Source organism: Schistocerca gregaria, chromosome 1 (assembly GCF_023897955.1).
Source record: "Schistocerca gregaria isolate iqSchGreg1 chromosome 1, iqSchGreg1.2, whole genome shotgun sequence".
Lineage (NCBI taxonomy): Eukaryota > Metazoa > Arthropoda > Insecta > Orthoptera > Acrididae > Schistocerca > Schistocerca gregaria.
In genome coordinates, this window is record NC_064920.1 from 843,887,562 (window position 1) to 843,910,705 (window position 23,144).

The 23,144-nt window shown below is 39.5% G+C and overlaps 1 protein-coding gene across 3 annotated transcripts in view; it reads left to right on the plus strand.

Annotated features, from left to right (window-relative positions):
• Positions 1-23,144, plus strand: part of LOC126272461 (uncharacterized) — a 531,522-nt gene that overhangs the window by 370,343 nt on the left and 138,035 nt on the right. For all 3 annotated transcript variants that reach the window (XM_049975341.1, XM_049975356.1, XM_049975349.1), the window contains exon 15: positions 18,973-19,150. In XM_049975341.1, coding sequence (XP_049831298.1) covers positions 18,973-19,150 — 178 coding nt within the window. The remainder of the gene's footprint in view (positions 1-18,972; positions 19,151-23,144) is intronic.

Consider the following 23,144-nt stretch of genomic DNA (forward strand, 5'->3'; position numbering starts at 1 on the left):
TAGTCTAGCCTTCAGGAGACCGATAAGAGCTGTAGTCTGTAGAAGCCACACCTCTGAGCCCCTTATACATAGAGCTAACAGGCATTGCAAGGTGTACCTTAACACTAACTACTACCTGTTCAAAAGACATCACATCAACAGTCCCAAAAACAATCACTGCCATATTTGAAATGTGTCCTGATGATTTAAATTCTGTAATACATTATTGAGAAATGTATTTTAAAATATATTTTGCAGTGCCTCCACCTCAGAGTCCTTCACTAGGAGCCGCACCTGGGCTGCAGCATTATCCTTTGGGATCCAGTTACTCATTTCATTTTTTATTTATGGATCTGATTTTAAATGTGTTTTGATAAACCCATGCTTAATCATATTAATATTTTACTAACTATTATGCTACGCCATATCAGTGTTTAAATGTTATATGACCCAAAAGACAACAGTATACAACTGATCCTTAGATATAGTTGAGCCGAAATATTGTAAATGGTGTGCTTGTCCAATCACTGCTTATTACTGTTCATAGGATTTCAGTGAGCATCCAATTGGTTTGCTTGTCTAAAATGTGGTTTGCTTATCTGGGATAGAGCTAAATATTAGCATTTATTTAAATGTATGTTGGGATATGTTTTCCCTGTGTGTGTATTGTGGTATTAGAAGTTGATAGTTGGCATGAGGTCTCTGAGCTACAGACAGAACAGAAAGAACAGAGTATTTATGCATCGTATTATGGAAAGTGATGATGCCACTGTGTATCCACACTGGCCTAATACAACCATGAGATAGTGTCAGAGTTATTATGATGCAAGGTATATGACCTGCAGCATGTTTCTGACAATATTACAGGCCATGATAACCATACCATTCCTTGTCCATGGTGCAGTCACCGTTATGTGGCCATGTGCAAGTGCCACCTGACTGACTCACTTTCCATGCTGATGTGTCCTTTTCCCACTTCCACACTGCTGAGTGACCATGCTGAGGTGTCCTCACCACATGTCAATGTGCTGCCATCTGCACCATGTCCATGTGCAGCCACTGGTGATGCCACCATCTACATCATCTTCTGTACTGCATTGTAGTATTATTGAGTTGATGTTGTCTGGAGTTGTGCAGCAGTGACAAGAATGTTGTTATTGAAAGTTTCCCTGATGACCAAATTGAAATCCATGTTTTCTTTAATGATGAGCGTGCTGTTCTGGATGATAATGTTAATTGCGATTGGTTAGAAAACAGGAGGCTAGCTAGAACTTAACTGATTGGATATTCAATACAAAAATACATAAAGCTTTATTGCCAAAGGATTGGAGTAAATTAAAATTTAGAGTTGCCAGAAAAGTAGAATAATGAAGTTGAAAAGAGGATGTTAGGGATGTATTGAAAGATTTGTTTGAAGAGGGTACTGATGTGGATTACAGGACTGAAGGAGGATTAGATTAGTTTTAATGTCCTGTAGACAATAAGGTGATTAAAGACAGAACACAAATTCAGATTAGGGAAAGATAGAGAAGGGAAGTAGCTGTGCCCTTGCGAAGGAACAATCTTAGCATTTGCCTTAAGCAATTCAGGGAATTTACAGAAAATCTATATCAGGATGGTCGGATGTGGGTTTGAACTGTTTTCCTCCTGAATGCGAGTCCAGTGTGCTTACCACTACACCCAGTCAGTATGGGGTTGAAGATAGGGGAATATGTAAAGAGGGAAGCAGAAGAGAAATATAAAATGATTTATTAAAAGAAACAGGGTTGAAATGAGTTGATGCTGAGATTCAAACTATTGTTGATATCAGTGTGGGTGAAATTGATAATACAGTATTATCAGATTCAGGCTCAAGTTTGTCTGCAGTTTTTTTTATGTTTCTGGCAACAAATTAAATGTTTGGACATGAAGTAAGCTCATCAAAAGAGAGATATTGTTGGAGTTTTAACGTCACAGAACATAGTTTTAGCGTAAGTTGCCTTGTGATATCATGTGTGGCTGTGTATATTATCACATCACATTCCAGCACCGACTTGCCGCACTTTTGCTCCATGAGAATCTCACCAAGAACTAACCAAGAACTGCACCAGCTCGGACCTTATATAGACGAGTGCTTGAATATTTGACTATTTCTGTTAATATATTATAGTTTATAATTTCCCAGGGTTAAAATGATCCTTTCTAATTGGTTTTGAAGTTAAGTTTTGGGTTTTATTACTTAAATAACATGAGTAAGCTGTATAAATTTAAATACGCAGAACTAACTTATGCATTCGCAGTGGGAATTCCCGACTTATAACCATGGCAGCCCTCTTGAACAATGATTTTTACTTATTCAAATTTACTTAATTCTTAATTAATGCACTTACAAAGTTGAGACTGGAGTCATTTTACATATAAAAATATAGGTAGCAAAAGTATCAAAACAGATCTTGGAATTATCCAGTAATTTGGTCACAATTGGCACTGAAAGTCATACAGGCTACAGATTTCATGTCTTAATATCTATTTAACTAATAGACTTTAGGTTAATTTAAACACTTTGCTGGAATCAGTAAAGTTTAGGCTTTCTTTTGGATGCAGTCTTACAGCTGAATTTGATCTATTAGCTCATTCGAAAATTTATTTAATATGTATAGCACAATATACATCATTGTTCATAACTTTTAAAAGGATGCATTTCCAATCAAACTAATTAGCTCATTACTTTCAGAATAGACATCAGAATGTACTGAAATAGTAGATTTTACTATGGGAATTTCATTTAAACTATTTCTGAATCCTGTGCTATGAAGCTGAAGGCCACAGGATCTGTAGTCGGAATTCGGAATCTGGGTAGTGGGGGGAAAAAAAAAGTTTATTGCTCAACTAAGTTACTGAAGGAGTGTAAAACGAAAACAGGAGAGCAGTGGGCAACCCTGCTTCATTACACACTGACCTTTCTCTTTTTCTAAAAAAAAAAAAAAAAAAAAAAAAAAAAAAAAAAAAAAAATAAAAGTTATATTTTAGAAATGGGTCTTTTGCTTTATCTATATCTGTAGCTATTTTTGTGAGAGCGTTATATCATTTACTAGGTAGTGAATTAATGAGAAGTTAATGCTTAGGACTGTTTGAGGATGTGTTCAAGGCAGCTTATGATTTGGGAGGAAGGGGGGAAGAGTGAAACTTAAGCCGAGCAAGTAAATTTGTGCAAGCATAACTGCTGGTTCTTCATCTGACTCATAAAAGCATAGCACCCAATAGAGAGGGCTGTTGCTGTATGTAGGGTGCCAAAGAGCAGAGAATAATTGAAGTAACTCATTGGTTACATTCATTCTATAGAAAGTATATCAGTGATTTTAGTCTAAATTCACCTAACTTGTGTAGATTGTTGAAGAAGAGTTTAATATGGTGCTAAACAGCTGATTGTGACTGTGAACTTGAAGCCATTAATAACAGTCTCAGTAGCAGTAAGATACCCCGATATGTGCTGGACTTTGTGTGTTAAGGGAGGAAGCTCAGATTATGGACTGGAGGCAGTTTTGTTGCAGGAGAGGATGACAGGTGGGAAGACTCAACATAGAAAAATTGCTTTTGGAAGCAGACTGTTGCCCAGATATGAACTGGTGAACTGTGTCTCTGAAAAGGAACTATTAATCATGTTTGGGTTCCACCAAAACATTCAGTGTATCAAGAACAAAGTGCAGAAGCTTGAAGTCAATTTGTAAACCCTAAATAGCCCTGTTATGTGCATCACTGAGCACCGGTGCAATGAAAGTGAAATTGCTTATGTAACTTTACCCTCATGTATACTAGCATCTTCTTATTGTAGAGTTTCAATTAAAGGGGGAGGGTCATGTATTTATATTAAGAATGAGGTCCAGTATAAGGTAAGAAGTGACATTGTCTCTCTTGGTGAAAAAAAAAACACTTTGAAGTGTCAGCAATACAGTTATCATCTCAAAATGTTTCCAAAAAACTTGTCATATTGTGTGTATATCATTCTCCTAGTGGTGATTGTGACATATTCTGTGCAAAACTAATACAGAGTCTAGAACAGGCATCAAACACTAAAAGTAACATCCTGCTATGTGGAAATCTTAACATAAGCACAGCAAAAATAATGTTGCTAATGCTTTTCTGAGTGTTTTATTCTAGCTTTGGAATGATATCACAAGTCACCTGTGCAACAAGGATAATGACACACTCAGCCTGTACTACTGATCATACAGGCTTTGGTACTGGCACAGAAAACTGTGACTTATTATTAAAAAATTTGGGACTTTCAGGTCATCTTTGTCAAATTGCACAAATATACGTTCCTAAGGAAAAAGCAACCAAGCTACATGCATGCAATAGAATCTACTCCAAATCAGCCATGCAAAATTTTACTGTGCAGTTACATTGCAAAACCTGAGACAACATATATGCACAAACAGATGCCAACAAAAAGTTCTGTCATTTCATGTCATTGTTTGAGTTCAGATTTGAAGAAAAATTTACCAAAGTTGTACTTCCTGTTGGACCACAGAGCAAAACAAAATGGATTACCAGTAGGATTACAAAATCTGCCCCTAACCTTCAGACAACTCAGCTCTATAAAGAATACATGCAGTGACTCTGCTTTTATAAGCTATTACAAAAACTATAAAAAATCTACAGAAAGATACCTCAGGCAACTAAAAAGTCAGCTAACAACAAACTGATAAAAATGCAGATAACAAAACTAAAGCTGCTTGGACTTAAGTTAAACGTGAGACTGGAAATAAGAAAATGGGCACTCAAGCACTAAAATCAAGAAATCAGGCAATACACTCAGTGATCGAAAAGACCTGGCTAACTTCATAATCTCATACTTCACCAGTGTTGTAAAAGGCATGCAGTGCAAATTACCAAAAAGATCTAATATTCAGTGCAAAATTACATATAAGATTCAATGGTTCTGCTCCCCACTACTGAGAGAGAAGTAAGCAGTACCATAAAACAATTAAAAAACAAATTCTCAAACGGGACTGGACAATGACCCAGTTTGTGTGTTAAAAGAGTGCATAGCCAGAATTGAAGCCTCTTTAACTGACATCATTAACCATTCTTTCAAGACAGTCTGCTTCACAGACTACATGAAACTAGTGAAAATCGTACCTCTTCACATAAATCAGTGATGTTTAAAATATAGAAAATTACAGGCCAATTGCTTTACTTCCAATATTTACCAAAATATTGGAGACTTTAATGAAAAATATACTTATGAGCTACTTAAATAAATATAAACTTCTATGCTCTGCCTCCCCCCCATGAACCATGGACCTTGCCGTTGGTGGGGAGACTTGTGTGCCTCAGCGATACAGATGGCCGTACCCTAGGTGCAACCACAACGGAGGGGTATCTGTTGAGAGGTAAGACAAACATGTGCTTCCTGAAGAGGGGCAGCAGCCTTTTCAGTAGTTGTAGGGGCAACAGTCTGGATGATTGACTGATCTGCCCTTGTAACACTAACCAAAACGGCCTTACTGTGCTGGTACTGCGAACAGCTGAAAGCAAGGGGAAACTATGGCCATAATTTTTTCCGAGGGCATGCAGCTTTACTGTATGGTTAAATGATGATGGCGTCCTCTTGGGTAAAATATTCCAGAGGTAAAATAGTCCCCTATTCGGATCTCCGTGCGGGGACTACTCAAGCGGATGTCGTTATCAGGAGAAAGAAAACTGGCGTTCTAGGGGTCGGAGCATGGAATGTCAGATCCCGTAATCAGGCAGGTAGGTTAGAAAATTTAAAAAGGGAAATGGATAGGTTAAAGTTAGATATAGTGGGAATTTGTGAAGTTCAGTGGCAGGAAGAAGAAGACTTTTGGTCAGGTGAATACAGGGTTATAAATACAAAATCAAATAGGGGTAATGCAGGAGTGCAGGTAAGCTACTACCAACAGCATAGTGAACGCATTATTGTGGCCAAGATAGACACAAAGCCCACACCTACTACAGTAGTACAAGTTTATATGCCAACTAGCTCTGCAGATGAAGAAATTGATGAAATGTACGATGAGATAAAGGAAATTATTCAGGTAGTGAAGGGAGATGAAAATTTAATAGTCATGGGTGACTGGAATTCGAGAGTAGGAAAAGGGAGAGAAGGAAACATAGTGGGTGAATATGGATTGGGGGACAGAAAAGAAAGAGGAAGCCGTCTGGTAGAATTTTGCATAGAGCATAACTTAATCATAGCTAACACTTGGTTCAAGAATCATAAAAGAAGGCTGTATACATGGAAGAATCCTGGAGATACTAGAAGGTATCAGATAGATTATATAATGGTAAGACAGAGATTTAGGAAACAGGTTTTAAATTGTAAGACATTTCCAGGGGCAAATGTGGACTCTGACCACAATCTATTGGTTATTACCTGTATACTAAAACTGGAAAAAGGTGGGAATGTAAGGCGATGGGGCCTGGATACACTGATTAAACCAGAGGTTGTTCAGAGTTTCAGGGAGTGCATAGGGAAAAATTGACAAGAATGGGGGGAAGAAATACAATAGAAAAAGAATGGGTAGCTCTGAGTGATAAAGTAGTGAAGGCAGCAGAGGATCAAGTAGGTGAAAAGATGAGGGCTAGTAGAAATCCTTGGGTAACAGAAGAGATAATGAATTTAATTGATTAAAGTTCTAAGCAAAGAAGGGAAAGCAGAAAGTTGGAAGGAGTATATAGAGGGTCTATACATGGACGATGTATTTGAGGACAATATTATGGAAATGGAGGAGGATGTAGATGAAGATGAAATGGGAGATATAATACTGTGTGAAGAGTTTGACAGAGCACTGAAAGACCTGAGTCGAAACAAGGCCCCGGGAGTAGACAACATTCCATCAGAACTACTGGCAGTCTTGGGAGAGACAGTCCTGTCAAAACTCTACCATCTGGTGAACAAGATATATGAGACAGGCGAATTACCCTCAGACTTCAAGAAGAATATAATAATTCCAATCCCAAAGAAAGCAGGTGTTGACAGATGTGAAAATTACCAAACTATCAGTTTAATAAGTCATGGCTGCAAAATACTAACACGAATTCTTTGCAGATGAATGCAAAAACTAGAAGCCGACCTCAGGGAGGATCAGTTTGGATTCCGTAAAAATGTTGGAACACCTGAGGCAATACTGACCCTACGACTTATCTTAGAAAAAAGATTAAGGAAAGGCAAACCTAAGTTGCTAGCATTTGTAGACTTAGAGAAAGCTTTTGACAATGTTGACTGGAATACTCTCTTTCAAATTTTGAAGGTGGCAGCGGTAAAATACAGGGAGCAAAAGGCTATTTACAATTTGTACAAAAACCAGATGGCAGTTATAAGAGTCAAGGGACATGAAAGGGAAGCAGTGGTTGGGAAGGGAGTGAGACAGGGTTGTAGTCTATCCCCAATTTTATTCAATCTGTATACTGAGCAAGCAGCGAAGGATACAAAAGGAAAATTCGGAGTAGGTATTAAAATCCATGGAGAAGAAATAAAAACTTTGAGGTTCGCCAATGACATTGTAATTCTGTCAGAGACAGCAAAGGACTTGGAAGAGCAGTTGAATGGAATGGATAGTGAAATGGAATGGATAGTGAAAGGAGGATATGAGATGAACATCAACAAAAGCAAAATGAGGATCATGGTATGTAGTCGAATTAAGTCGGGTGATGCTGAGGGAATTAGATCAGGAAATGAGACACTTAAAGTAGTAACGGAGTTTTGCTATTTGGGGAGCAAAATAACTGATGATGGTCGAAGTAGATAGGATATAAAATGTAGACTGGCAATGGCAAGGTAAGCGTTTCTGAAGAAGAGAAATTTGCTAACATTGAGTATAGATTTAAGTGTCAGGAAGTCGTTTCTGAAAGTATTTGTATGGATTGTAACCATGTATGGGAGTGAAACATGGAAAATTACGGCCGTAGTTTCCCCTTGCTTCCAGCCATTCGCAGTACCAGCACCGCAAGGCTGTTTTGGTTAGTGTTACAAGGGCAGATCAGTCAATCATCCAGACTGTTGCCCCTGCAACTACTGAAAAGGTTGCTGCTCCTCTTCAGGAACCACACGTTTGTCTGGCCTCTCAACAGATATCCCTCTGTTGTGGTTGCACCTAGGGTACGGCTATCTGTATCGCTGAAGCACACAAGCCTCCCCACTGACGGCAAGGTCCATGGTTCATGGAGGGAGAAAAATGGAATTAACATGTCACAATTATCTCAAAGTGGATCTCCACAGCTTGCTATGCACTTAAAGTTCTTGCATCAGTATGCAGTGGCATCTATGTAAGGTCAGCTTACTTTGGTTATGTAAATGCCATCCTTGGCTATGGAATAATCTTTTTGGGAAATGGTACCCAGAATCTACAAGCAGTTTTCAGATTCCAAAAGAGAACTGTAACAATATCTGCAAAGAACCGTATGAAAACCTGGGCATTCTGACTGTTCCTTGTGAGTTTCTTTTTCAGACCATAATGTATAACAGAAAAAAATCTTGAAAATTATAGCTTGAATAACATTATTCATGATCATAATACAAAGCTGAGTCATTGCCTCCAGCTCAGAACTGTCTTGGTTATTGAGTTATGATAATCTATAATAAGCTTCCACAGAATATAAAAGAAATTAGCAGTATGTATTCCTTAAAAGAAAATTTTTTCTACAATTTGGATGGATATCTTAAATGAAACCCAAAGAATTGTTGGGAACTCCTAGCATATGTTATACCTGACATATTGTTTTCATTCATGTCTTATGTATTTATGTATGCTAGTTCCATATCAACAGATTCCAAGACTTACCAAGCAGGAAAGTGCCGGTAGACAGGCACAATAAAATAACACACAAACACACTCACAAAATTACGAGCTTTCACAACCGGCAGTTGCTTCGTCAGGAAAGAGGGAAGGGGAAGGAGAAGGAAAGATGAAAGGATGTGGGTTTTAAGGGAGAGGGTAAGGAGCCATTCCAATCCCAGGAATGGAAAGACTTACCTTAGGGGGGAAAAAGGATAGGTATATACTCACGCACACACACACACTTATCCATCCATACATATACAGACACAAGCAGACATATTTAAAGGCTAATTTGCCTCATCACTACTGGATTCATCATTGCTATCATCATTACAACTACAGTGAGAATCTGACCCACTGTCACTTACGCTATGCTTTACATTTTGTACCTCTTGCACTTTTTTTTCTATTTCATTCGATTTTGAATTTACATTTTCATTTACCTTTACCAGTTTTTTTCTCTACCACTACTGCACACTTGGTTTTTACCTCAGTTTCTGAATCATTTTTAATCTGATCGATTTGGTTCTCAAGTTTAACCCTATTTTCAGCACATTGTTTCTCTGAAATCTCCACCTTGCTAATATTCTCATCACAAAGCTTATTTTCAGTACATTGTTTCTCTGAAATCTCCACCTTGCTATTATTCTCATCACAAAGCCTCTTTCTCTCTTCCACACATTTACAACTCAATGTTGATTTCTCATTAGTATTATCCTTTTACCACAATCTTTAGCTACCACTTCAACCTTCTTATTTAATTCTAAAAGATTAGAGCTGACTACCTTAATCTCCTTTTTAATTTCTTTCTTCAGTTCAACCTTTAAATTAACCATGTCAGTACTAATGCTATCAGTTTTGTTTTCCACGCTACTATTGTCTTCTTTCATGCTACTTTCCATCCTATTCATGTGTTCTTTTGTACTGGAATTACTCAGGTGCATGGCAGAGAATGCATCTCATTGTACCAGTTACTAGGATTTCTTCCTTTTCCATTCACGTGTGGAGCATGGAAAGAATGATTGTTTGAATACCTCTGTGTGTTCTAACAACCCTACCACAACAAAGGTCAAAAATTAATTATGATTGTAGTGTTGCTCCTGCTGCTAAATATTGGATTTTTGGGTAACAACAAAGTTATATTATGTGGCAGGTGTCATTAGAGCACAGTTAATAAAGTCATTTCTTGAAATAATGGATAAACTAGGCACTCATCTTTTCATGTTTCCCACACTGGTCTCGTTGTGAACTCATGGCTCAATCATCGAAAATCTAGGTATTGATGATTCCAAGCTTGGATTCAAAGAGACCTAGGTGTTATTCTGCGATATTCAAAAGTTTTATAGATGTGTTTCATAAACCATTCTCGAATATGAAACTTTTGCAAGTTAGGACAATGGTGATGTAAAAAAGTAATCAGCACTCTGAATTTAAGTTACACTTCTTTTTTTTATTACTTTTGTTGCAATATTATGTAACTTGTTCCAAAAAATCACTTCACAATATAAAACATACTTGAAAATATCTTCCTCACTGTTAAAGTTCACATTTCATAAACTGACTACAATTTGTGTTTTTTTAACATGGCGAGCAAAGCTTGACTCTCTAATAACCGCTTACACGCCCAAAAAATAGAGTTACAAGTACATCAAAGATCATAGTGACAAAAGAAAAAATACACATAAGAATAATATCATTGCAATATATACATATTGATGTATCGAATTACCTCTACATTAATGAAATCAAATCTGAATGTTGTCACAGAAATATGTTAACTATTTTACAGAAACACATTAGAATATTGCTGGTATCGAGAGGTTGAGGTAAGGTCCCATAATGGTTACGTAATTAAAGTACCATTAAAGTGTGCACCAATTATTCTAATCTTATCCTCACAATCCCTATGCCAGAGATACATAGGAGGTTGTAGTACATCCCTAGAGTAATCATTTAAAAATGGTTCTTGAAATTTTGTTAAAAGACTTTCCCAGATAGTTTATACACTCCTGGAAATGGAAAAAAGAACACATTGACACCAGTATGTCAGACCCACCATACTTGCTCCGGACACTGCGAGAGGGCTGTACAAGCAATGATCACACGCACGGCACATTGGACACACCAAGAACCGCGGTGTTGGCCGTCGAATGGCGCTAGCTGCGCGTCGAATGGCGCTAGCTGCGCAGCATTTGTGCACCGCCGCCGTCAGTGTCAGCCAGTTTGCCGTGGCATACGGAGCTCCATCGCAATCTTTAACACTGGTAGCATGCCGCGACAGCGTGGACGTGAACCATATGTGCAGTTGACGGACTTTGAGCGAGGGCGTATAGTGGGCATGCGGGAGGCCGGGTGGACGTACCGCCGAATTGCTCAACACGTGGGGCGTGAGGTCTCCACAGTACATCGATGTTGTCGCCAGTGGTCGGCGGAAGGTGCACGTGCCCGTCGACCTGGGACCGGACCGCAGCGACGCACGGATGCACGCCAAGACCGTAGGATCCTACGCAGTGCCGTAGGGGACCGCACTGCCACTTCCCAGCAAATTAGGGACACTGTTGTTCCTGCGGTATCGGCGAGGACCATTCGCAACCGTCTCCATGAAGCTGGCTTACGGTCCCGCACACCGTTAGGCCGTATTCCGCTCACGCCCCAACATCATGCAGCCCGCCTCCAGTGGTGTCGCGACAGGCGTGAATGGAGGGACGAATGGAGACGTGTCGTCTTCAGCGATGAGAGTCGCTTCTGCCTTGGTGCCAATGATGGTCGTATGCGTGTTTGGCGCCGTGCAGGTGAGCGCCACAATCAGGACTGCATACGACCGAGGCACACAAGGCCAACACCCAGCATCATGGTGTGGGGAGCGATCTCCTACACTGGCCATACACCTCTAGTGATCGTCGAGGGGACACTGAATAGTGCACGGTACATCCAAACCGTCATCAAACCCATCGTTCTACCATTCCTAGACTGGCAAGGGAACTTGCTGTTCCAACAGGACAATGCACGTCCGCATGTATCCCGTGCCACCCAACGTGCTCTAGAAGGTGTAAGTCAACTACCCTGGCCAGCAAGATCTCCGGATCTGTCCCCCATTGAGCATGTTTGGGACTGGATGAAGCATCGTCTCACGCGGTCTGCACGTCCAGCACGAACGCTGGTCCAACTGAGGCGCCAGGTGGAAATGGCATGGCAAGCCGTTCCACAGGACTACATCCAGCATCTCTACGATCGTCTCCATGGAAGAATAGCAGCCTGGATTGCTGTGAAAGGTGGATATACACTGTACTAGTGCCGACATTGTGCATACTCTGTTGCCTGTGTCTATGTGCCTGTGGTTCTGTCAGTGTGATCATGTGATGTATCTGACCCCAGGAATGAGTCAGTAAAGTTTCCCCTTCCTGGGACAATGAATTCACGGTGTTCTTATTTCAATTTCCAGGAGTGTATGTCTGTCTTCAAGAATCTGCACTTTAGTTCCTTCAGTATTTCTGTGACAATCTCCCATGAATTAAATAAACCTGTGACCATATGTGCAAACTTTCTCTGTACACATTCAATATCCCCTGTTAGTCCTATCTGGTACAGGTCCCATACACTTGAGAAATATTCTAAAACCAGTCACGACTGACCTATGTGATCATTTCGTTTTATATCCTCACAAAATGTTACACACAGGTATTTGTATGAGATGACCAATTCCAACACTGACTTATTGCTATTATAGTCATAGGATATTATGTTTTTTTTTGTTTTTGTTTTGTAAAGCGCAAAATTTTACATTTCTGAACATTTAGAGCAAGCTGCCAATCTCTGCACCAGGTTGAAATCTTGTCAAGATCTGACTGAAGATTTATGCAGCTTCTTTCAGATGGTACTTCATCACAGTTGACTGCATCATCTGCAAAAAGTATGATTTTACTATTTATATTTTCTGCAAGGTCATTAATATGGAACATAAACAGCAAGAGTCCCAACACACTTCCCTGGGGCACACCCAAAGTTACTCCTACATCTGATGATGACTCTCCAGCCAAGATAACAAGCTGTGTCCTCCCTATCAAAAAGTCCTCAATCCAGTCACAAACTTCACTTGATACCCCATATGATCATACTTTTCACATAAAGCATCAGTGTGGTACTGAGTCAAAAGCTTTTCAGAAATCAAGGAACACAGCATCACCATGGTGGCCTTGATCCAAAGCCTTCAGTATGTCATGTGAGAAAAGTGCCAGTTGGGTTTCATATGACGGATGTTTTCAAAATCCATGCTTTTTTTTCACTGAGGAGGTCATTCTGTTCAAGATACTATCTTTGGGCACAGAATATGTTCTAAGACTCTACAACAAGTCAGTCTCAAGGATATTGGACAGTAGTTTTACAATCACTTCTACTATCCTTCTTATAGATGTGTGTGACCTGTGCCCATTTCCAAGAGCTGGGCATGATTTTTTGTTTGAGGCATCTATGATAGATTATAGGACTAACTCAGCTACAAATTCAGTATAGAATCTGACAGGGCTCCATTGGGGCCTGGACCTTTGTACAATTTTAATGATTTCAGCTATTTCTCAAAACCAATGTCACTAATACTTATTTCATTCATTTTTCCACTGGTATGAGTATTAAATTGGAGCAATTCTCCTGGTTAGAAGAACATGTGAAAACGGAATTAAGCATTTCAGCTTTTGCTTTGCTACTCTCTCAGTTCCTGTCTCACTCACAAGGGTCTGGGCACTAAGTTTGATGCCACTAACAGCCTTAACATACAGCCAGAATTTATTTGGGTTCTGCAAAAGGTCACTAATCAATATTCTGCTATGGTAGTCATTGAAGGGATCATGCATTGCTCTCTTGACAGCCAAATGTATTTCATTCAGCTCCCTCTATCTGTCTGCAGTCTCCTACAAAATACCGTGAATGGTTTGAAGCTTGAGTGGCACACTATCCCTGGTTCCTCCATGCAAGTCTGGTGATACATGTCACAAAACTGTCTCCACCCACTAGTCCCACTCACTGTCAGAAAGCTTATTTTTGATAGATTGCTTAGACTGTCACATCTGGAAATATGTCCCTCTACTAGTCATGGACCAATTTCTCTGTTTGTATGTGAAGCAAGACAGAAAACTTTGGACTCAGACCAGCATGGCTTGCCAGCACTGTAAGACTGGGCAACACGACACATTTGAAGCATGGCTGATATGAAATACCCATAGACTAGTTATATGCTCACCTTGATCCAGTTGGCCCCCTACCAGAGTTGGAAATTTGTTGGTATATTCTTTCTGCAATTGATTGCATCACTGACTAGGTTAAGGCAAAAGACTTGCCAGATATAATGGCAGAAAGGACGGTGAGGGAGCTTGCACAATTGTGAATATTGTGTTTCAGCTTTCCAGCATTCATCAGTACTGACCAAGACAGCCAATTTGAGTTCGCATTATTCTGCGAACTATGTAACTTTGTAGCATCCAGAGCTACTGCATCACAGCTTACCATCCAGAGGCCAATTTTTTGGTGGAATGATGACATAGAACACTCAAAGTAGCACTTATGTGTCATGGGGCCAGTGGACAGAGTCATTTCTCTTAAGTGAGCATTCCACATTCGCAGAAGACTTCGATGCCTTTTTGGCAGAGATGTTATGCAGCAAGTTGCTCAGTCTACTGGCAGATTTCCTCTCCCCAGTACAACCACCAATGATCATGGTGCTACCAGTTGTGGTCTGGCGAGGGAAACAACATGCCATGCAACAAAGAATACTGCAGGCCCAGCCCTACAGCTGATCAAAAGTTTTTGTGCTCAAGGCTTTAACGGACTGCGAGTGCATCACGTTGTGGGAAAATGTGATCAAACCAGCATTGCAACCACTGTATTCTCACCCACACCAAGTTCTGAAATGGAGAGTCAATACTTTCAATATTTCATTACATAGGAAGACAGTCACAATCTCAGTGCATTGCTTCAAACCAGCAAAGTTGACACAGGGACTGCTCACACTAACATCAACATTCACATCACTTGAGAGTATGGCAGAACATCAGACATTGAGAATACTGATGACATGTTCAAGATGACAGCCAAATGACATAAATGTGAAACATATAGATGATTTTGTTGTGATTGTAGGATAACATGAGGAATGACAAATTAAGAACAGTTTTATTTCCAGACAGATCAGTCACCACTACAATCTATGCTACTGCATTAAATGTGTATTGATGACAGCACAGTTATCAGTCAACAGTCTCCTAATGATCATGGCTCCTAGGGAACAATAGCTGCCAGCAAGCACACAAGCAGAGATGGATAAAAGCACACATACTCTCTGGTCACTTCCACAGATGAGCACTTCCCACCACATCTTGGTAATCTCAACACCAGCTGAGAATACCACTACTCAGTTATCTCTGATAACCCCCTCCCCCCCTGCTACTTTAGCCTATCAAAGCCAGCAGCAGGTTTCAAGTCCATTATTACCTTACTGGCTGTGAAGCAGGCCGAGCAGCCATAGCTTCTTCTTAGTGTGTCTTATTTTCTGTCAGTAGGTAGCCTGACATTTTATATACCATTGGAAAGCTGATAAATCAGTCTATTTAGTGATGGATATCACACTCAATTTCTTTTGATATCTTGCAAGTGATAAGCAATCATCTTCAGAGTTTTTCACCAGCTATGTAGTAGCAAGCAAAGACGTACCAAAAAAAGTTTCTCACAGATGAGAAAATCAAAAATCTATTGAATAAAATTGGTATTTCTGATAGTTCTGATAAAGAAGATGGTGAGGTAAATTATACTACTGATGACAATGAGGTAAATGGAAAAGATGCCCTACTTTGAAATCAAACAGTGCTTATCATCATCTGATGAAATTCAAGCTTATTTTGCTTTATGTATTCTTATGGCACAGGTGAAGAAGCCAACACTTCAGTCACACTGGTCCTAAAAATATCAAATCATACTCCTTTCTCATCTGACGTCATGCCACATAGAAGATTCTTACAAATACTATATATAAAAAAAATTAGTACACAAGGAAGGATGATGTTGATTATAATCCAACAATGGCATATGCTATCTAGGGGATAGTAGATTTACTGATGATGGTTTCAGTGTCATCTGCCAACAGATAGCAGGCTGGCATAGCTACCAGAGCGCCATCTGTGTCTACTCACGCTCACATCCAGAAGGCTCAGTGTGGCACAAACTTGCAAAGCAAGGAAGCAACCATGGCGTGGATATGCACTTGTACTTCCTACAGCCAAGTGAGTGAGTTTTTAAGGTGTCAAACTGTGGCGTTCTGAGTGGTACAGTGGTCCTTTTGGAAAATTGTGACACAAGTTGGACAGGCTGCATCAGTTGCACAATGATGCAGGTGTCACTTGTCATGTGAACATTCTCACACTTGTAGACAAGGTTCTGGATGTCCATACAGCACAGACACCTGCCAACATCATTGTACTGTAAGGACAGCTGTAACAGATCATACGGCTACCACAGTACAGACAAGAGGGCTTCTGAGCTCAGACATGTCAACACGAACTGTTGTGAACCTGTTATTAGCATTGTGGGTGAGGGTACACACACCACTAGCCCTTCTTCCATTCACATCACAGCATTGATGTGCATGGCTTGACTGCCGCCATCAGAGAATCACTTGGGAGATGGAATGGCTCACGGTAGTCTTCAGCGAAGAAAGCACGTCCTGCCTGCACGCTGGTGGTGGTAGTTCACGTGTACAATGTAGACCTGGTGAGTGCTGTCTTGCAGGGAGTATTTTTCCAAGACATAATGCTGCCACCCCAGGTATCTTTGGTGTTTCTGGAGGGGATGCTAACCAGCACTCGATAAGTGCAGAATACTGTTAGTCATGTTCTTTTGCCATTCTTGACACAGGGAGATGATGTGTTGCTCAAACAGGATAATGCTCACCAGTATACTGCTCATGAAACACAATGTGCTCTGCAATATGTACAACAACTTCCTAGGCCAAAGTGATCTCCAGACATGTCTCCAATTGATCACATGTGGGATTTGACTGAACAAGAAATGACTCGTGCAACTCGACAACCAACAATTCATACATAACTACATGAACATGTCAAGTAGGCATGGCATAATGTATCCCACAACAGTATTTGCCATCTGTATGATTGCTGAATGCCAGACCCAGTGCCTGCACTTACACCTGTGGAGCCTACACAGCATACTAATATGGCTGTTTCAGCTTGGATTTATAACTGGTTCGTCAAAACCACTTGCACTATTAATCTGTAAATGTAATCATTTCATTTATCCCATATCCACTGTTGTATGCACTGTTGCAACAATAAATCTCAAGTGAAGTGGAAACCTCTAAAAGCGTGTACCAACCTTTTTTTTACCAGCAGTGTATTTGTAAGTTCCTTTATGTTGTAAATAATGAAAATGGTGACCCTGCAATCCATCAGAACAAATGGCAACATGTTATTGACAATCTCAAATACAATTTCCATAGTGTTTATCATCCTGAAGAAGATACTGGAATGGATTAAAGCCTCAAGAAATTCAGAAGTAGACTCTGCTACATCCAATTGAATCGCTCAAAAAAAGGCATGTTTCAGAATAAAGTTCTTCAGAATTTGTGTGTCAAATAGTAGCTACTGTTCAGGATTTCATATTTATATAGGAAAAAAGCTGAGCCAAGCAACAGAGAAATCCTGATTATTGAAGCTGTTGCTATGGACCTCTCGCAACTGTATCTGCACAATGGTCATATTTTACATGTTGACAATTGGTGCACTTATCTGTCATTGTTTGTAAAGCTCACTGAAAAGTGCACAGTTAGATCTACAAGACAAAATATGCCATACCAATTCAAGAAATATAAACTAAAAAAATGAAGAGTCTGCAGTGTTATTTTCACACAAACTCATGGCTGTGAATGGTTGCATAAAAAATAAGTAAATATTCTATCTACTATCCATACAATGCATACAGAGGTCAATATGGCAGTGACAGATAAAAACTGATAGAAAACCAAAACACCTGTCCAGATGTCCCAAGTAATTACACAATACAACAATTCAATTTCACTCTCATGAGAAAATGGCAAAGGCTACAAGAAAAGTTTCTTTTACCTGGTGGGCATTGTGATTTTCAATTCACATGCCCTACTAATCAAAGTGATATGAAAAATATCTTGTTTCAGTCAGTTTAATATTCAGTTGGCTGAGGAAATAATAGAGCAGATCACTCTTCCAGACTATGTTAGATGTGAATGGCCCCAATCTGGAATTTCCCCTTTAGACCGCAAGCATTAAGTTGAGCACATTACATTATGTTAGTTTTATATCCACTGCCTGCCAGTCCCCCCCCCCCCCCCCCCCCAAAAAAAAAAAAAAAAAAAAAAAAAGGTGACATATGGTACAAGTGTGAAATGTGTCTAGTGGCATGTGCAACGCAAATGCATTTGAGTATGCTACACAAACAAAAACATCTAAAACAGTATTATCTTCACTCCCCATCATTTCAATATGTAGTAAGATGAAATTTATAAAGAATTCCTATCAAAAAAATTATATAATTTTGAGAAAAGTATGTAAGATAAAATATGCTGATTTTCGTAAATTTTAATGGTAAATATAGGGTCAACTATGGGGAAATATATTAGTTAAGTCAATAGATTAAAAGGAGCAGGAACACCAACACAACATCTTTCTTCTTACCAGCAAATAGTCCAGCCATCTAACGAATTGTAGTCAATCGTGGAATGACTGGTCATGCACAACTGTGCAAAGGTGATGTCAACAGCTGCTATTTTCAGTGATTTCCTGCTGCCAATACTCCACAGTCTAGCCTCCCACAAGGAGAATATCTTTGACTCATTCAGTTCATTCTGAACCTCTTTGTAGTGTACAGACATTTCTTTGCACATCTCCATTTAGTAATAAAAGTGTATGTTACTCCATTTATTTGGATTCTACTCCTTCATTTAAGCATTCCAAGCAGGAACTCCCACATATGCTGTATATGTATGCTGGTAGTTTTGTGAGGTTTTTTAAAGTGTCCGAACAATTTAATTCTCATATGCATTTCACAGCATAATGTGGTTGTGAGTCCAAGCATGTTTACAAGAGGCTTTCTTTGTAAACTTCTATAGTTTGTTTTAAGACAGATCTGCAGTCTAAGTTTTTTAAGTCAGAAAAGTAAAATATTATGTTTTATCCAGGAAAGATATAATGGATGAGGAACTTTCAATGGAGCTGCTGGCAAATAGTGGATTTGCAGCTAATCGCAAAAGAGGAACAGCCCACATATTTGACGTTCATGCACTGGAGAAATTCCTTCTTGTAAATGGATTTACACATGTCATTAGAGCCCATGAAGTTCAGCATTCAGGATTCAAGGTATGTTAACTGTAATTGTAATCAAGATATTGTCTCTATATGATTTCTCTCCAAAAGCCCAAACAAGAAGTAAATATAATGGCAGAGTCATCTACATAATTTAGCATTCTGATGGATAAGTGTTCTACTGAACTAGAAATTAATTTATTTACTCATCCAAGGGCCATCTCACAATGGTATATGGGTTGGCAAAGTATACAGTATTGATCAGTAAGTCAAAATATACAACATACACCATATATAACATGTTTTATGAAAACAGGACAGGTAGCCTAAGGGGATAGGTAATGTAGTCAGCCATGGCCTTGATTAAGGAACCGTTCCAGCATTTGCCTTAGTGATCCAGTAAACCCACACAAAATTCAAATCAGGATGACCAGGTGGAGTAATCAGGATGACCAGACAGAGGACCTCCATCCTCCCAAATATGATGCAGTGTATTAACAGCAGCATTGCCCTTTTCAGTAGGTCTCTATTATATAATGTTCCTTGATTTATACACAGTTTATTTCAGGTAACCTGCAAATAAAATGTAACTTTGTTCTCTGTTGCCATTCATACTGAAGACATCCCCTGATGGACTCCTGGTCTGTTTCTGGTTACTTGCTATGTGAAATATAGTTCTACTCTTAACTGCTGTACACAATAAGACACCCTTTGATGACTCTAAAGATGCTGTTGTGCCCCTTTCATCAACTACAGACTCCATATTCAACTACGTGCCACAGTTCACCTGAAAAACTAAGCCAACAGAGGTTACTATCATTTATTTTACATCTTGACACATGATTTCCTTGTGAAAGCAGAAATCATAATCACATACTGAAATGTGACCCCCTTACATTACCATCCACTTATCCGAATTCTCTAAGTAACTTTAATTGTGTAATATACTTTACTTTTGAGGAACGTTTTAGCTACCTTTTTAAACAGATGTATTCTAGAAATCTTTTTCACTTCCTTTGGCAATTTATTACCCAATTTTATCACCTGATATAAAATGCTGTTTTGAATTTTTGTTTGCTTTTCCTGGGTAAATGTAACTACAAACTGGCTCTTGGTCCATGATTATGTATACAGATGATGAGAAACCATCCAAAATTCTGAACTGACTTACGATCAGTTTGGGGACAACACCCTGAGAAAGACACAAGTGTACACATGGCACAAACAGTTTCCACGAGGATAAGAAACAGTTGTTTTCACTAAAATTGCCTGAAGACCAACATGACAGAGGATAATATTTATGTCATTAGCCAGGTTATTGAAGATAATCACCAAATAACAGTTGCTGAAATAGCTACTGAGGTTGAAAAAGCTACAGTAGCACTCAGGTGATCATTACTGACAACCCTGGGTTTCAGAAAGTGTCTACAAGGTGGGTACCTCATCTTCTCACAATGGTCAACCCTACACAACTGTCCAGAGTCAACAAAAAATTCAGGAATTATTCTGGACCATACTACAACATCCTCCTATAGTCTGGACTTATCACTCAGCAGTTTTCATTTTTTGGACCACCAAAGAAAACATTTGTAGGACACAGATTTGATGATAATGGCACTGTCGAAAAGTTCATGCCAACTGGCTTCTGTCACAGTCACATTCATTTTATGAAAATGGGATCAAGAAACTCCCTACCAACTAAAAAAATGTGTTTTCCATTCAGGACCATATAGAAAAAGTTCATGTGTCTGAATTCTTCTGAAGCTTAAACAAACTAATAAAAAATTACAGTTTATATTTATTCACCTTTGTATCTCTTAACTACTTACAGTTATTATTTATATCGGCCCTTGTTGCAGTTTGAAAATTGTGTGCATGTTTTGTGCCTTTGACCCCAAAATACAAGTTCTGGTGTTTTATCAGCGACTATGATGTTACTGTCAGCAGCGAGAGAACATGTTCTTCATGTCTTAAACTGCCCGGAAAGTCATTTATACAGAATATTAAGAACAGAATTGGAGCCAATACACTACCCTGAGGAGCAACTGCATGTCTTAACTGACAATTGTTTTAATAAAAATTTATTACAGCAGGCATGTGAATACATATTGTTTGTGAGAGCCAAGATTGCTCAAATTTTAAGACCTTATTCCAATTACTACAGAAACATGCTGTCATCTTCAGATTGGCATTACACTGTTTGAAATGAAAATAGGTAAATGGTAATATGCACAAGATACAGCCACTTTTTGAGATGACCCATACATTACAGAAGCTTTTACATATGTTTGTGAATATGTTTACATACCTGTGTCATCGACAGTTTGAAAACAAAGTATAAATACATTAAAAAGACTTCACACGGTTTGTCATTTGTAAAACAGAGTGCTCCCAGATGGGTTGCAAAGGAATAAAAGGTAAAAGTACAAGATCTATAGCACCAATGGAGTTAAAACTATACACCATGTTGACAACCTCACATGGACTAAACAGAGAGGCCACAGAACTCTTGTGACTTGCTGTGTAGATGTCAGGTGGCACCATCTTATTAACCATGATATAATGAAATATTTTCAAATTAATCTCATGAAAATTTGTACACAATTTAAAATCATACACACATCAAAAAAAGTTTTGCATCACCTCAGTTCTCAAAGATCTGCAACCTGTACAGAAAACTGGAAGAGAGATCAAAATAAACATAATTTCTGTGCTTTTTATTGCTCATGAAAACCACACATTGCATGTTGAACTACCATACATTGAGGCTTTCAGAGGTGGTGGTCCAGACTGCTGTACACACCGGTACCTCTAATAACCAGTAGCATGTCTCCTTGCATTGTATTCATCATGGCATACTATCCACAAGTTCATCAAGACATTGTTGGTCCAGATTGTCCCACTCCTCAATGGCAATTCAGTGCAGATCCCTCAGAGTGGTTGATGGGTCATGTCATCCATAAACAGCCATCTATCCCAGGCATGTTCGGTGGGGCTCATGTCTAGAGAACATGCTGGCCACTCTAGTCAAGCTATGTCATTATCCTGAAAGAAGTCATTCAGAAGATGTTCATGACTGGGGCATGAATTGTTGTCCATGAAGACCTCACCAATATGTTGCTGATATGGTTGCACCATTGGTTGGATGATGGCATTCACATCTTGTGCAACCATTACGGTGCCTTCCATGACCACCAGTGATGTACATCAGCCCCACATAATACTGCCCCTAAATTTCAGGGAACCTCCATCTTGCTGCACTCGCTGGACAATGTGTCTAAGGTATTCAGCCTGACCGGATTGCCTCCAAACATGTTTCCTATGTTTGTCTGGTTGAAGGCATATGCAACACTCACTGGTGAAGAGAACGTGATGTCAATCCTAAGCTGTCCATTTGGCATGTTGTTGGGCCCATCTGAACTACGCTGCATGGTGTCATGTTTGCAAAGATGGACCTCACCATGGAAGTTGGGAGTGAAGTTGCGCATCGTGCTGCCTGTTGCACACACTTTCAGTCATAACACGACGTACTGTGGCTGCACAAAAAGCGTTATTCAACATGTTGACATTGCTGTCAGGGTCCCTCCAAAGCATAATCCATAGGTAACGGTCACCCTCTACAGTAGTAGTCTTTGGGCAGCCTGAGTAAGGTATGGCATCGACAGTCCCTTTCTTCTGTATCTCCTCCATGTATGAACAACATTGCTTTGATTCACTGCAAGACGCCTGGACTCTTCCCTTCTTGAGAGCCCTTCCTGGCACAAGGTAACAATGCTGATGCAATAGAACCATGGTATTGACCGTCTAGGCATGGTTGAACTACAGACAACATGAGCCGTGTACCTCCTTCCTGGTGGAATGACTGGAACTGATCAACTGTCGAAGCCCGCCATCTAATAGGCGCTGCTCATGCTTGGTTGTTTACATCTTTGGGCAGGTTTAGTGACATCTCTGAATAGTCAAAGGAACTGTGTCTGTGATACAATATTCACAGTCAACATCTATATTCAGGAGTTCTGGGAACCAGGGTAATGCAAAACTTTTTTGA